Raw genomic sequence first — 15,793 nt, 5'->3', positions numbered from 1 at the left:
AACAAAAAATCTCATATTTATATTTTTATCCCATCTCAAATTTACATTTTGTAAGATTAGCTGTATGTAATACTTGCCGTTTGGATTTGCTTCTGGATTTGCTGTTTGCTTTTGTTTTTTGCAGCAACAGCAAATCAAAACCGTTACTGCAGCTATTAGCAGAATGCCACCAACAACAGCAACACCAATAACAGCAGCATTTGCTCCTGCTTCAGCAGTTGAAGGTGTAGTTGAATTTTGAACAGCTAAAGACAAACAGACATTATTTCTAGAGGTCATCAGAAAATGAACTATCATTACCATCATTACTTTTCTGCTTTCAGTACAAAGTTGTTTGATATGGAATTACTTGATCAATGGCACCATCTAGTAGATTTTAAAGCAACATCAGCTAAAATATTGGCTTTTGCAGGAAAACTGACCAATAAACAAATTTTTTTTTGTCTTCTAATTAACAATGGATTTCAAAATTGTATAATTCATGAAGTGACAATATCAATGTGACAATCGTCAGTCACTTTGATATACATTTGAAGATGACAGATGATCAACAATGAAACCATTTAGTGGGATGATTTTAGTATTTCAAAACCTTTTCTAAAATTGGTCAAGGAAAAACAGTGAATAAAATATGCATACTCACTAACGACAGGAACGGTGAGAGAGAAGTTCCTAATAATGCTGACTCTGCTGCTGTTGATCTGTAGTTGATAATTTCCAGAGTCTGTGCTTGTGATGTTTGTGATGGTCAGAGATCCAGTTTGATGAGCCACCTTCAGTCTGTCTCCGAATCTCTCTTTACACCGTTCATCTGTACAGACTTTACTCTGATCTCCAACGATGAGAACATCATGAAAATACCATGCCAACGCATCATTTGGGTTTTTTATTACACCGGTATATAAGGTGACATTTTCTCCCTCCTTTGTTTCATCTTGTTCAGCAGCAGGAACGTCTGAAACACAAACCAAAAGCTGCTTTTTTATTTTTTTACAGGGGGAAGGAACATAACATGAGAACCACTGATATGAAAACGATCAGAGGTGTAAAAAGTACAAAAAAAGTTTTACTCAAGTGAAAGTACAGATACTCAGTGAAAATTATTCATTTTATTAAAAGTACAAGTATTTGGCCATAAACATACTAGACTACAATTTAAAGTTGCACTTTTTTACTTTTACTCAAGTATCAAAAAAGTAAAAGCACTTTTTTTGTGACAGACATACGGAAGGATGGTTAAAAGGAGAAAATGAATGGAAATGCAATGGCACAGGTCTAACACTCATATCTAATGTGATATGTAAATAAAAAAATATTTACTGACGGCCCTAATTTCTACTCGATGTGTCATAAAATGACATATTGTAAATACAACTTATCCACTGCCTGGTAAGAACATCACTAAAATGAATTACAATTAATTTAACAAACAATGTTTATTTAAACAGTTTTTTGGAGATTTTTTTAACATTTAATCACAAAAACACTAATTGTATTTAAATGATCTTAATTGATTTTATTCACATTTTTTTTTGTTCATTCAGCTAATATATTACATAGCTAATGGCTCTATCAAAACAGCACAAACAATAATAAAAATATTTTTTGGGGAAAACACAACTTTGCTACCTTAATATGCCTCCTCAGAGTTGATGGTGAACTTTTAAAGCTCCACATTTACCATTTAGCTGAAGTAGAAATGTTTGGGCTTGATGCGTGAAAACAATGATCATTGATTCTCACATCAAGCATGCACATTTAAGCTTCTGTTTACCATATTTAATGTGCATAAGATAAAAAATACTTGAAGATGAAATACAATTGTAAGGAGTGAAAAGTATGTTTTTCATCAGAAATGTAATCAAGTAAAAATACAAGTAATCAGATTAAATTGTACGCAAGTACAAATCCCCCAAATTAATACTCAAGTACAGCTATCAAGTATTTAAGTATTTTACATCTCTGAAAGCGATACAACATGCTTTCTAGACTTTTTCTTAAAAGTAACATTTATCCACATTTTGTGCTATTTAACACATTTCACAACAAATCCTATTGTTGGACTCCTGATGAACTAAAAAAAAATTGTAGATAAGCAGGCAGATAAAAAAAAGGAAAATCATATTGAATTTAAATCTGCAAATTACTGTAAATGTGTTCTTTAAGAAATTATCTGCAAATTAATATACAGCTTAAGATAATTAAAACTTCTTAATGTTACTACAAAAAAATAAATACTGAACATATGAATATGAATGACTAAACATGAGGTATTGCGTTTAAACATAATAACTCACTGTGGATGGCAAAACGGAAGTCGTGACTCTCGTCATGTTTTTTACTGGTGATCATTAGTTCGTAAACTCCAGCATCTGTGTTTGTGATGTTCATGATGGTCAGAGATCCGGTCAGATGATCCAGCTTCAGTCTGTCTCCAAATCTCTCAGTGCCATTACGCTGATCATCTGTAAAGATCTTCCTGAGATCTCCTTTGATTCGAGCAATGAGAGAGCCACTAAAATACCATTTAATTGTGTATTGTTGGTTTATTTTAACACCAGTTTGGAACGTGACTAAATCTTTCTCCATCGCAAACACTGACACTCCTTTTTTACCAACACTGAAAAAATCTGAAAAAGAAACAAACAGTTCATTAGGTTTTATAACAAACAGCTTTGCCAATAAAATAGGCAATCCAATGGACTGCTATTAACAGACTGAGTTTTCCTGGTTTTATTTTGTCGTTTTAAAGTCCCGCAAACTTAAGCACACTGTCTTTAAACTTATTTCGGTTGCATGCTGTTAACATCTATAAATCTCTTACACAGTAGAATCTGACCCCATATTATACCTTGTAACCTACCCTGTTAAGCTTATCATTACAATTGTTACTGTTCTATTTCCCACCACAATAAGGTACAATGTCAAGTTTTTCTACAGAATACTGGTATTTTTACTCCTACAGTTTGAATTTCCTTCATAAATAACACGTTTTCATTTTTACTCATAAAGCATCCACTGCTATCACCTTCACAAAACCATATTACCCGCTAATAAAACTGATGGATAACAAACATGGCAAGTGAAGTGTCAAAAAATAATTATTGACATACAGAGTTACTAAAGATGATTTAGAAATGACAGAATTGGTATTGAAATGTTGGTGATGTCAGGTGTGAAGTGTGCAAAGATTTGTAATATTTAATTTGCGTGGTAACTTTTACACAATACACAACACTGATTATTTAATGGGGACGGTGTGGGAAGGATTCAGTGGGGATGTTTTTTAATTTAACAATCATGTATTTTTTCAACGTTCCCCCTGAAATTATGTGATTTGAATGTACAACACTTGCTTTTCAAGATAATGACTCACCATGAACAGTAACACTGAAGGTCTTTTTATGGTCACTGTTGTTTCCACTGATCTGTAGATGATAATCTCCAGCATCAGTGGTTCTGATGTTCCTGATGGTCAGAGATCCAGTCTGATGATCCAGCGTCAATCTGCCTCTAAATATCTCAGTACCTTCATTACACTGAACATCCGTGCAGATCTTACTGAGATCTCCATTGATTTCAGCAATGCGGGTGTCATTAAGGTACCATCTAATTCTATCTTTCTGGTTTGTTTTAACATCAGTGAGTAAAGTGACTAAATCTCCCTCCTTCACTGACACTTCATCTGCTGCAACACCAGATATACCTGAAGAAGGAACAAACAGACAATAATAAGCCAAACAAAATTTTACAAGGACGTGTTGAAAAAGGATTTATAAGGATGATAATGGTTACAGGTAAAGAAATAGGTCTGGATTCATGATGTAACACATTACGCAGCAGAAGAACATCACGGATTTACACATTCACTCAAACAAACATACATGAGTCTCACATATAATAAAACTTTTTTTTTGTACTGCCCTGAATAACTTATCACATAACAGATACAGCATTTACAAATAGTTCTCAAGACAAAATAACACTATCACAAATCAATAATCATTGATTATCCAGACAACATAATTCAGGCTTATGTGATTCCTTGATTCCTTTGTGTATCAGTTCAAAAGTTTACATAAGCCTGATATTTAATTATGTTGTCTGGATAACCAATTATTATTGATTTGTGATAGTTATTCACAAGGCCCTTTGTTTGTCCTAATTCAGGGGTGGGGAACCTTGATCCTGGAGTTCTGCATGGAGATCCTGGAAAATCTGCAGCCCTCCAGGATCAAGGTTCCCCACCCCTGTCCTAAATAGAGGTTGACCTTCTTGAGCACCAATGAATGTTTTCACCTTTTGTAGTAGTTTGAGTTCCATCAGTGTGATCCCTCTCACTTTGTTAAAATTGATAACATTTTGCATTTTATTCAAAGAGTTATGTATACGTATGAGCTTATGTACTGATCATCCCCATCCTTATCTGTACAGTCACACAATGGACAATTTTCGACTTCGACCGCATAATGAATATTAGCCATTATGAATATTAAAGTTGAAAACATTTTATTTATTTATTTTTTTGTAAATTGTGCTACCCTCACCCACATTTTATTTCGGAGCTTTTCTGCCAAATGTTGTTTTAATCTTTCTATTTTAATCTCTCACAACAAATAACATGTTTATATTCATTTGTTTAAATAAGCTTTTATCTAAAAGCGACCGACACTGCATTCAAAGTGGGGGAGAGTGGGGACGGTTGCAACAAGTGGCAGTTGCAGCATGGCTTATTTCTTCAAGCAGGAATAAGATACAGAAATGATACTCATACTGCACATGCATGCATGGGCCTAAACTAGGCTAAATGCATCACATTCGTCGTTCGTTCTGTTCACAGACAAACAGCGAAATTATAGCAAATAAATCACATGTCATAGTCACGCAAAAGCACACACTCTAAAATACAAATGGTAAATGTACTATTTCTGTCGAATTTAAAGCGATTAGAGCTGATACTAAACAAACTGCGTCACGGCCAAAACACGACAAGAGACCTATACCTTACACATATCATGCGTCCTACTAGTCTACATCTGACAGTTTCTGTTTTGTCTCACAAAGCATGCGAACGTTACCCATGTGAGGGACTGTTCTGATTGAAAACGTGAGTCTTTTAACCGCAAATAGCGGTTAACAAACATTAGTAAACCGAAAGAGAAACTATATATAGGCCTAAGCACAAATGTCTTACCGTGGTGTAGCAAACAGCTCCAAAATAAACACAAAATAAAGCGATTATTCTTTAGCAGGGGTTCTAAAAAAGAAATTTTAATATGTAAAAGTGATCTGTTATTGCGCTTATTAAATAGAAGCGTCATATCTTCTTTATCTTCTTTTTCTTCTTCTTCTTCTTCTTCTTCTTCTTCTTCTTCTTCTTCTTCTTCTGTGGGTTTACTGGCGGGTCGCATACCAACTTTCCCCCACCTCCTGTGCTGGAGTGTGAAGTGATTTCAGACTAGGAGCACTGTGCTGATTATATTCTATTTTTGAGTCCACTATTCTTAATGAATTGAATAACTTTCTTAATCATTTTACCTGATCCCTGTTTAATGTTTAATAATTTGCATACCGAAAATTCATTGCATACTAAGTTCTGTATTTCTCTTTGCAATTCATACCTTTCCTGTTCATAATTTGGACAACCTGTCAGTATATGATCAACTGTTTCCTTTACATGACATGATTCACACAAACCTGTACTGTGTTTTCCTATAATGTGTAGTGAAGAATTAAGTTTTGTATGTGTAGCGCCATGTCAGTTTCTTCTTTGTTGTTTAATGGCGGTCGGCAACCAACGTTAAGGTGCATTACCGCCACCTACTAGACTAGAGAATCATCTAATTTCTATATCCTATAATATAACCCACAATTCTTGATACATTTTATGACTGCATTTATCTGTTTCCTTCAATTTGGACTATCATTTAATATATTAGTTATATTGAATTCCCGGCAACCTACTGCTTGAAGCTCTTCCTTAAGAATCCTCCTTTCTACTTCATTTTGCATTCCTTAAAAACATGTTCTAACATGTTCTCCTCTATCAAACAAACATCACATAAACCTGTGTTGTGCTTCCCTATAGGTGTAAAGTGTGATTTAAGTTTGAATGTCCTGTTCGTAAATGTGTAAATATAATTTGTTCTCTCCTACGTAATTCTCATCAAGATTTTCTTTAGCCTATGTGCTTTCTGAAAAGGTTTTGGGTATTAGATGATTAGCAAGCTTGCAGAACTCAGCACTGGACAAAATAGGTGTGGTTCTTACATGTCTACTTCATCAGATGGGCATTTCTGGAAATCATGCCAGACTTCTTTTCATTGACTTTAGTTCCACTGTTAATACAATTCAACATCATCAGGTAATGAAGAAACTACAGCACCTGCAAGTTCCATCACCAACAATACATTGGATTTATAATTTTCTTTATAATAGACCACAAATATTAAAGGTGGACAATTCATTATTGCCCACCATTGTTCTCAACACTGCCATTTTAACTCTTTCAAAACATCAATCCATCCTTTCAGCATTATCATTAATGGAGATATGTTTGAAAGGGTGAAGCATTTCAAATACATTGGTATTGCACTGGATAATCATCTCAACTTCATTCGACATACTCATATTCATAACACCAGGACCGGAAGAAGCCCTTCATCTACACACTAAACACACATTAGATGATTAGACACAAGATGTTTGTCCACCCTAGATCAAAATGTGTTTCTATAGAAATCAGACCACAGCAAGTTTCAGTTTGACTCAAAAGCTGAGCTGCTCTTTTCACACCTTAGTAAGACAGATAATAAACGATGACAGATGGTTAAAACTTTCCATTTTGCTTTTCCATGCTCAATAATTTATATATGGGCAATTCAATTAAATTACAAAACAAGATAAAATTTAAGCTCATTTTTTTCCCTAGAAATTTTCATTGTGTTTTTAATTATACACATTTAATCCATAAAACATCTAGATTATTATTGTTAAATGACAGCAAAGAAGATTGTTTTCACTATTAAAGCTGTTATTGTTTTAATAAGAGTCAGAAGAACATTTTTATGTAACTATATGAAACTATATAACATGCGTTCACTAAGAATGAGGAGGGTCAAACTCTGTTGGGGGAGGATTCACAACAGCGGTTGTTTTCAGCAGATAGTCCTTTTAGGTCAGAGTTTACACTGAACAACTGTAGAAAATGTTTTCTTTGTTTCTTTTGTTCTGTCTGTGCTGGTGGAGTCTGACTGGTAAGTTAAAAGCACGGCTTGTTATTAATATTATTATTATAAAAAAAAAAATTCTTCAGAAAAGCATAACAACGTACTGTTAGTTTTCACCTGCTGTTATCTCTGATAGATCAGATCAAACTGAGATATTGTGTGGTCTGCTTCACAGTTAGAGTTTTGAAATTGTGACTTACAGGCATTAAAATGTATTTAAATGTTAAAAGTCAATGAAAAAGTATATGAACATTTCTAATGTGAATAAACTCAACCAGTGGAGGCTCAGGAAGTGAGACGCTTTTCAAATGTTAGGCGCGTTTATTTTTTTAATATGTTTTAAATGTTTAACAATACAAATGATTACAAATAAATTCATAAAAAAGTCATAAAAAATGATTAGTCTAAAAACAAATATCCGCTAGCTGACTTTAGGCTTTGTAATCCAACAGTTTTAATCTGTTTCTGAATGTTTTTCAGGTGTGTTTGGCAGTACAACAGATGAAATGCAGTCAGTCTCTGTGATGGAGGAAGACTCTGTCACTTTGCAAACTTTTGTTACTAAAATCCATGAAGAGGATGACATACTGTGGAAATTTGGAGCTGAAACATCCCCCATAGCTAAAATCAGCATTGAAAATCAAATCTTCTCCACATTTGATGGTGCTGATGGAAGATTCAGAGACAGGCTGAAGCTGGACAAACAAACTGGATCTCTGACCATCACAAACATCACAACTGAACACGCTGGACTCTATCAACTAGAGGTATATGGGGTGAAACGGTCATCAAAAACATTCAGTGTTTCCGTCTATGGTGAGTATTCATTAGTTTCATCTTTCATGCATTTAGCAGTTAAACTCAATTCACAATTGTGACATTATGATTACCACACAGAAATTCAGACTAATCGCTTATTTTGAGGTCATGCTGAGGCTTTATAACGGATGTCAGTGTGACTGATTTTTAATGATAAAAGAGCACTTATATCATTCCTGCTTAAATCATTTTTATTGTAATTTCATCGCCTTGGAATTGTAAAATCCAACTGCAATCTAAGTGGTTTTGAGATATTGAGCTTCAAAGTTTTTGCATTCTTTAAAGCAAAAATGATACGGGGAACTAGTCTCTTTCCATGAGAATGAAAACCTAAATGTATTCTAAATACACATCAAACTCCTCTCAAATTTTTAAATGGCGATTGTGGGAGCAGGTCAAATGCAGATAGAACCTTCTAATTCTAAAAAGTAATTTTCTGCTTGGAATTATAAGGTTCTATCTTGCAAAACATTCATTAAAGCAACAATTTTCAAGAAATACAAATAGTTACTTATAATTTGTTTTAAAACATAAATTAGTGTTGTGACGATGTGTCAACATGTATGAGAAAGGCTAATTTAATGCTTTCCTTATCACATTTATTTCATATTTTAGGACGAATATATATATATTATTATAATTTTTTTTTCTAAGTAAGGCATTAAAGGCAGTGATAAATATTTTGTCCAGAGCAGATGTTAATTTTAGGATTATGGTGAGTAATCTAAGACATACTTTACGCTACTTTTATCCATCTGAGAAGGACTTTATTCAACAAAAAGTGGGACAGGGAAAATGGCTTTTTATTTAGATCAGAATGGCCGAGACGACATGCTGATGTTTATTGTTAAATTGTTGACTATTTGATCTTTAATGCTTAATATTGTTAAATATAAGATATTTTAAGACTTTAATGTTTTGCCAATCATTACATACTCGGGTCTTTGGCGACCCAGACTTATTTCTGACACGGGTGGATCTCTAACTACTGCAATAGCATACAACTCTCCTGATATTTTAAGAACAATTACAAAAGAATAAAATAAAGCATAGGTTTATCATTTGAAACTCAGAATGGTTTGATTTTAACAGATATTATTCATCTGTTGAAACGGTACAGATCGACCAATCCGTGCCTCATTAACTTTTATTTTTATTTTTGGTAATCAACATTTGTTAAAGATGCATTAGAATGAGCTTAATTTATACTGAAACCAAATTATTAATTCAAATTATTCATCAAATATTTACATACTGAATTGATTTATCACTTTATATTTTATGTTGAAGGAAACACACTAATTGTCAACACATACAACAAAAATAAGTCTAATGTTGAGGTTTATCCATATATGTTTTCCAGCTTCTCTGCCCACTCCCAAAATTACCAGAGATTGTTCTTCATCATCATCACATTGTTCATTGCTGTGTTCAGTGGTGAATGTGAGCCATGTGACTCTCTCCTGGTACAAAGGAAACAGTTCATTGTCCAGCATCAGTGTGTCTGATCTCAGCATCAGTCTCTCTCTACCTCTGGAGGTGGAATATCAGGATAAAAACACCCACAGCTGTGTGATCAACAATCCTATCAGCAACCAAAGTCAACACCTCAACATTACTGAACTCTGTCAGCCATGTCCAGGTATGTCAGTGTTGGTATTAACATGATTTAATAAACGGACTTCTCAGTTATATAGTGTTGATGTTTGATAGTTTTTCACTTTGTTGATTACAGATCAGGGCCTACCTTTATTTGACATAGTGCTGATTTCTGTTGCTGCTGGATCTCTGTTGATTGTAGTTTCAGTCGTGATGTGCTGCATCTGCAGGAAATGTAGAAAAACAGGTCTGGAGAACAAGCTGCATGCATATTTCTCTTTAAGACACACATTATTTATACAACTGTTATTTTAACATTTAACATTGTTAATGCAGTCAAGATCCAAGAGGAAGACAGAACTGATTCAGCATTGTGTAAACCAACTTCACGAAAAAAGGTAAGATCGTGGCCGTGTTGCAAGAAGATGTGTTGCAGTCAATCTGATTGAAGTTTGCAGCATCAGATGGTCACTGAACAGACGTGGGTGGACTATCGGCCTAACCGTTAGCTGCAGTAGAGAGCACATCAAAAGGATAGGTCAATTTTTTTTCTTCTCTGTTATCTACACTAAGCCTATGTACTTCGCACTTCAGTGTATGTTTTTCTGTGCTGCAGTTTTTCCCCCCATTATAATCAGTAAAGTTGTGCCGTTGCATCATTATGTGTCTTTAGTTTATAGACAGCCCGTTGATATATTTTGACCTGCTGCTGTCTGACGGAACAGTGATTTATTTACACATATAAATTAGGTAGAGTATATTGTATCCTACGTGTAACATTTGGTTGTTAAAAAGCCAGCTTGTGGTGATGTGTCTACTAATTTAAATTAATTTTAAATCATGGTTCGTTGACAATTTTATCTTAACAGTTCTACCTATAAATTAATTGGTTCATTATTCTGAAATATCCCTACAAAGTCAGTTTTATAACATTAGATTTTCATTGGAAGGAAAGTAGAACACTAGTAGAAGTAGAGCTTTTACCTGTGCTGAAGTCTGGCCTCGAGCTGCAGCGATTATCTGAGGTCAAATGGCGCTTCAGTGGCTATTGGTTGATTTGTAGAGGAGCTGCAGTTGCTTTTTGCTGTTGCTTTTGTATGAAAGATATTCATTTTCAGCCATTTTGCTGTTGTGAGAACCTTTAAGAATTTGTGATGAATGGGATGAATGGGATGCTCTATGTTAGCATATATTGTCACAGATTAAAAATCATCTGATTAACTAACATTGATTGGAAAAATATATTCAACTGAGGATTTTACAAGTAGTACTACTGACGTCAATTATAAAAGTAGTTCTGTTACATTAGCAAGGTTTCTGATTGATTTTGTTTTTCCTTGCAGAAATCAAAGACTGAGGCTGTGTATGAAAATGTCCCCAAAAAGTGATGATTGAATACTGTATCTTCTGGATTTTTTGTTGTTAGAGCTCATACTGGACAGTACCTCTTCCATTTTCATCCAGGATGTCATTGTTTTGTCACCACTGTTTGTGATCAAATCATCTTTTGATGTTATTGTGATGTCTAAAATGTTGTTTTAATTAATTCAGTGATTTAACAATAGCCTATCATCCAGACACTTAACTAAAATGATCCCTTTTAGCTTATCACATGGACATTGACCTAAAATTATGAAATATAAATCACACCATTCTGCGCTTCTTTGCCTGCTTCTTTGCCTTTGCCAATAGAAATACAAAGATGGACCACTCCTATACATGTGAATGGGAGAAACTGCAAGGCGCAGTAAATTAAAGAGCTTGTGTCTTCTTATAGACAAACACAATTGGAGTTATATTAAAAAAACGTCCTAGCTCTTCCAAGGTTTAAATAGCAGTGCATGGGCGTTTAAATCTTTAAGCCCAAAAAAGTGTGTCCATCCATCATAAAAAGTGCCAAGGGGACACTGGTTTTCGTTTGCTGTTAAACCAACTTGAACTTAAACACTACTCTTGACATTTTTTAATATAACTCTTTAATATAACATTTTTTAGGTGAACTATCCCTTTAACTATCTGTGATCTTCTAGCGACTGGCTGGATGATGAACAGGTAAAAAAAAAAATCCCACCATTTTAAATAAATTAATGCAGATACAAAAACTGAAGGTGAAAACAAATGGTGAAAAAATTGGATTTATCTTACTTTATTGACCAAAGAAACACAAACTTTAAGACAAACAAAAAAAGCAGCAACGCTGCATGAAAGCATATTTTGCATTTGCATTTGGTAATTATATTGTAAGTGGTGAAGTAATTGCATATTCTAGTCATATCAATGAACAACAAGTTAAAAAGTAAATTTGAGATACATATCTCTATTAAAACCTTCGGCATTCTTAAACTTCCTCTACTTCCTCCATAAAAGAAAGTATATGAACTGAAATATGTAATTAATATGCATTATAAGAAATGTCTGCAGTTGAACACATTCATGTGTTGCTTCTCTTCTCTCGTGTGAATTTTTATTTGAATTTTTCACAGTTTGGCAGGTGAAAGACTTATGGGTTTTACATCTTTTCTTCCTTTGTTCACTTCCTCAAGACCTAAACATAATAAATAATCAAACATCAAAGGAATGTCAAAAGGTAAACCATAATATCAAGATCTCTGATGTATTGAAGGTTCATTGTGATGTAAATATCATACATGATCTCACTCTTCTGATGTTTTCTGCCATTTAGAGTTTTCTGAAAAATCTACTTTTTCAAACTTTTTCAAACTTGTCCAAGAGTGTTCATCATTTTTTACCAATATGGACTCAATCATCATCCTCAAACCATGCTGGCAAAAGTCTATAAGCGTGTAAACGTATTTAAATGAAAAATGTGGGAAATGGGATATCTCTGAAACCCAAATTCACAACGCCTGCATAATATTCAGACCAAACTTGGTACATGTCATTCCAGTAATGGCCTGAGAATATATTAGCAGTTTCAGCACACTGCCACCTAGTGGCTGTAGCAGCCCTTGGCTTCTTAAATATGAGGCAGAGAGTCTCAAACGGGTGCAATCACTTTTATTCTTCTGGAACCAGCATAAACACCGTGAAAACTAGAAGTAAACACACATCGCTGGTTAACAAGCATAACACAAATTTACAAATAAATCCTCACACCTTCTACAGTGCATCATGAAACATTTGTATATGTGCCATATAATAAATGACGACCTTAAAGCTATTTAAAATAACAACACATAAACAATAATTTGATAGTTAACATATGAAACCTTCCTGGTACACACACACACACACACACACACACACACACACACACACACACACACACACACACGTTTGTTTTTGTGAATTGTGGGGACATTCCATAGACGTAATGGTTTTTATACTGTACAAACGATATTTGCTATCACCCTACACCTTCCCTACACCTAAACCTAGCCCTCACAGGAGACTGTGCATATCTTTACATTTTTAAAAAAACGTATTCTGTATGATTTATAAGCTTTTTGAAAAGTGGGGACATGGGCAATGTCCTCATAAGTCACCCTCTCCTTGTAATACCTATGTCATACCCATGTTATTACACCAATTTGTGTCCTGATATGTCACAAAAACAAACACACACACACACACACACACACACACACACACACACGTTGGGTTTACATGTTTTATGGGGACATTCCATAGACGTAATGGTTTTTATACTGTACAAACCGTACTTTCTATCGCCCTACACCTACCCTACACCTAAACCTAGCCCTCACAGGAGATTGTGCATACTTTTACTTTGTGCATGATTTATAAGCCTGTTTCCTCATGGGGACCTGAGAAATGTCCCCACAAGGTCAAAATCTACTGGTATTCCTATCCTTGTAGGGACATTTGGTCCCCACAACGTGATGAATACCAGGTACACACACACACACACACACACACACACACACACACAAATCCAGAAACAATGTAGACATCTTATATCATTAAAGATTTTCCAACTTTTAAACATGGAAACTAAATAATACACACCTCGCTCCGCTCACCAAGGGTGCTGCTTTCTGAGTTAGCTGCTGGCTCTATGGTCTAATTGTGGCTAAATAGCACACAAATGAGGACATAAGATAATACTACTAAACAACATGAACAACACCAGTAGTGCACCACCTGAGTTAACTTACGTCACTGAGCTTCTTGAACAAGAGAAATCTGACAAGTGAAACTGTTGGTCAGCTATACAGGTTCCTGGGTTCACAGCCTTAAAACCCAGTCACATAAATGACCTGACTGTGAATAATTTACCTCTAGCGACCTACAGTGGCCAAGAAATGTATATATAAAACACGTTTTTGCTTATAACTTGTAAACAGTTTGGGTAAAAATCATAAGACTGGTCTCTATAGGTCAACTGTATGTTGGTCAGTTTTTACAACAGACTTTTTGATATTTACATGAAATCATCAATAAATGTCTTTGAGTAATCAAAGACAGCTCCTTAGCTCTTACATGCAAATTTGCAGTGTGGTGTTTATGACGAATAATTTTCATGATAGGCAGGGCAGTGGCACTTCTGGTGTCATCCCCAGCTTCCACTGCCATTTTGTTGCAGCTGTCACTGTTCCTGCCAACCGCCACTGTTTACGGCAGTTAACACAGACTTTGTGTTGAGTTATATAATTCAAGGTAATGGTTGTACTTTAGAAACTAAGTTGTTTTATATGTGTCTTTGGAATCTGGTAATTTATGCTCATTTATATGTTCAGCAGCCACAGACTTTCCACATTTTGTATCAGATACCAGTCAAGGAAGTTCGAGGTAATATTTGTACTGTAAAAGCTACATTTGAAAAGCATCAAAGGGGACATAATACACACAGTTGTTGCCAATCCCATGTTAATCTTGAGTAGTGTCTGTCTTTTATCAGAATTATAAAAAGAAAGATACAGCTTTAGGCCGTGTTCACACTTGGCGTCTTTTTTGACAAGAAAAAGTTGACTAGGGCGTTTTTTTAGTAAAAAAAAAAAAAAGCTGGCAGCGTTCTGTTACAAAAAGCAGCCGAGTGCGTCTTTTGTTGCTATAACAACAGCTGCAACAGTAGGGTAGTGCTGTGTGGTGAAGAAACGTCGAGAAAGAGCCTCTTTGTGATGTATATTACGATAGAGTTGTTTACTCATATCATACAACTCCTTGTGCTCCAAAACTAGTACGTTTATCTTCCAGCAACTTCTCCGTTTTTTCTTGTTGTTTTTGTTGTTATGGAAACGATAGGTCCCGCTACTCGCTTGCCATTGGTCAGCTGTCAAAAAAGCGCTTGACGTAGGGCGTTTTCTTAAAAAAAGTTCAACTTTTTTCAACTTGAAAAGACGCTCTGAGCTGCAGAAAAAGACGCCGGCGGTGGCGTTTAAAAAAGCGCTCAGGACTTTTTTGAAAAGATGGTTTACTCCATAGGGTTATAATGTAAAACAGACGCTGGCGGTTTGAAAAAAGACGCCAAGTGTGAACACGGCCTTAGGCCCTGATCACACCAAACGCGTCTTTTAGTTCTAAAAACGCGAGGCGCACAGCACTGCCTTTTTTGGTGACTTTTAATAAAAGAGCAGTGTGCTGCGGTTTTTTTATGTTTCTAAGCAATGACCAAAACAGCTGTCCTGTCAGTCAAATCAAAGGATTATTGCGCGAGCGCTCTAAAATCTTAGTTTTTTGCTGTTAAGTAAACTGTCATATTAGCAGAAACCCTAAATAATACAGCTCCGGGTTACCCACGATAGACACCAAAGGTTTCTCCTCCTTTTCTGCAGTCTCCGGACTTTTTAAGCGACGGTAAACTTTCGTCACCACAACAGAAGGCCCGCCTCACTATTCATTCGATTGGACAATGGAAAAGAACGCGAATGACGTTGGGCGTTTTTCCGCTCAGAGTTGATTTTTTTTCAACTTCAGGCGCTCAGAGCGCTCCTGCAAAAACGCGAGGCGCAGCAGGCGGCGAAAACGCGAGGCGCCCGGTGCGCATAAGCAGCGCGGAGAACGTTCACTGCCAACAGAAAACCATTCAAAAGAGGCGCCTCCAACTGCTAAAACGCGTTTGGTGTGATCGCGGCCTAATAATAAAAGAGCAGTGTGCTGCGGTTTTTTTATGTTGCTAAGCAACGACCAAAACTGCTGTCCTGTCAGTCAAATCAAAAGATTAT

At 35.4% G+C, this 15,793-nt stretch overlaps 3 protein-coding genes across 3 annotated transcripts in view; 1 reads left to right on the top strand and 2 right to left on the bottom strand.

Moving 5' to 3' along the window:
- LOC141338791 (uncharacterized) overlaps positions 1 to 4,323 on the bottom strand; it is a 5,694-nt gene extending 1,371 nt beyond the window's left edge. The window contains exons 1-3 of the mRNA XM_073844408.1: positions 4,182 to 4,323; positions 3,377 to 3,706; positions 644 to 955 (exon numbers count right to left, since the gene is read on the bottom strand). Of these exons, the coding sequence (XP_073700509.1) occupies positions 644 to 955; positions 3,377 to 3,706; positions 4,182 to 4,323 (784 nt within the window). The remainder of the gene's footprint in view (positions 1 to 643; positions 956 to 3,376; positions 3,707 to 4,181) is intronic.
- Positions 1 to 15,793, bottom strand: part of LOC141339276 (uncharacterized) — a 727,444-nt gene that overhangs the window by 402,904 nt on the left and 308,747 nt on the right. The gene's annotated exons all lie outside the window — the stretch shown is intronic.
- LOC141338257 (SLAM family member 5-like) lies at positions 7,208 to 11,035 on the top strand. Its single transcript, XM_073843803.1, has 6 exons — positions 7,208 to 7,256; positions 7,710 to 8,045; positions 9,412 to 9,690; positions 9,784 to 9,894; positions 9,984 to 10,045; positions 10,991 to 11,035. Exons 1-6 carry the CDS (start codon positions 7,208 to 7,210, stop codon positions 11,033 to 11,035), a joined length of 882 nt encoding a protein of 293 aa, XP_073699904.1.

The sequence above is a fragment of the Garra rufa genome, chromosome 7 (genome assembly GCF_049309525.1).
Source record: "Garra rufa chromosome 7, GarRuf1.0, whole genome shotgun sequence".
NCBI classification, from domain to species: domain Eukaryota; kingdom Metazoa; phylum Chordata; class Actinopteri; order Cypriniformes; family Cyprinidae; genus Garra; species Garra rufa.
This window is presented reverse-complemented; position numbering and strand designations above follow the sequence as displayed.

Bases quoted from the DNA above. Each gene is read 5' to 3' on its own strand.
- LOC141338257 (XM_073843803.1), top strand. From the start codon at position 7,208: ATGTTTTCTTTGTTTCTTTTGTTCTGTCTGTGCTGGTGGAGTCTGACT. The intron at 9,895-9,983 runs GTCTGGAGAACA...TTGTTAATGCAG, and splicing joins CAGGAAATGTAGAAAAACAG to TCAAGATCCAAGAGGAAGAC. The intron at 10,046-10,990 runs GTAAGATCGTGG...TTTTCCTTGCAG, and splicing joins AACCAACTTCACGAAAAAAG to AAATCAAAGACTGAGGCTGT.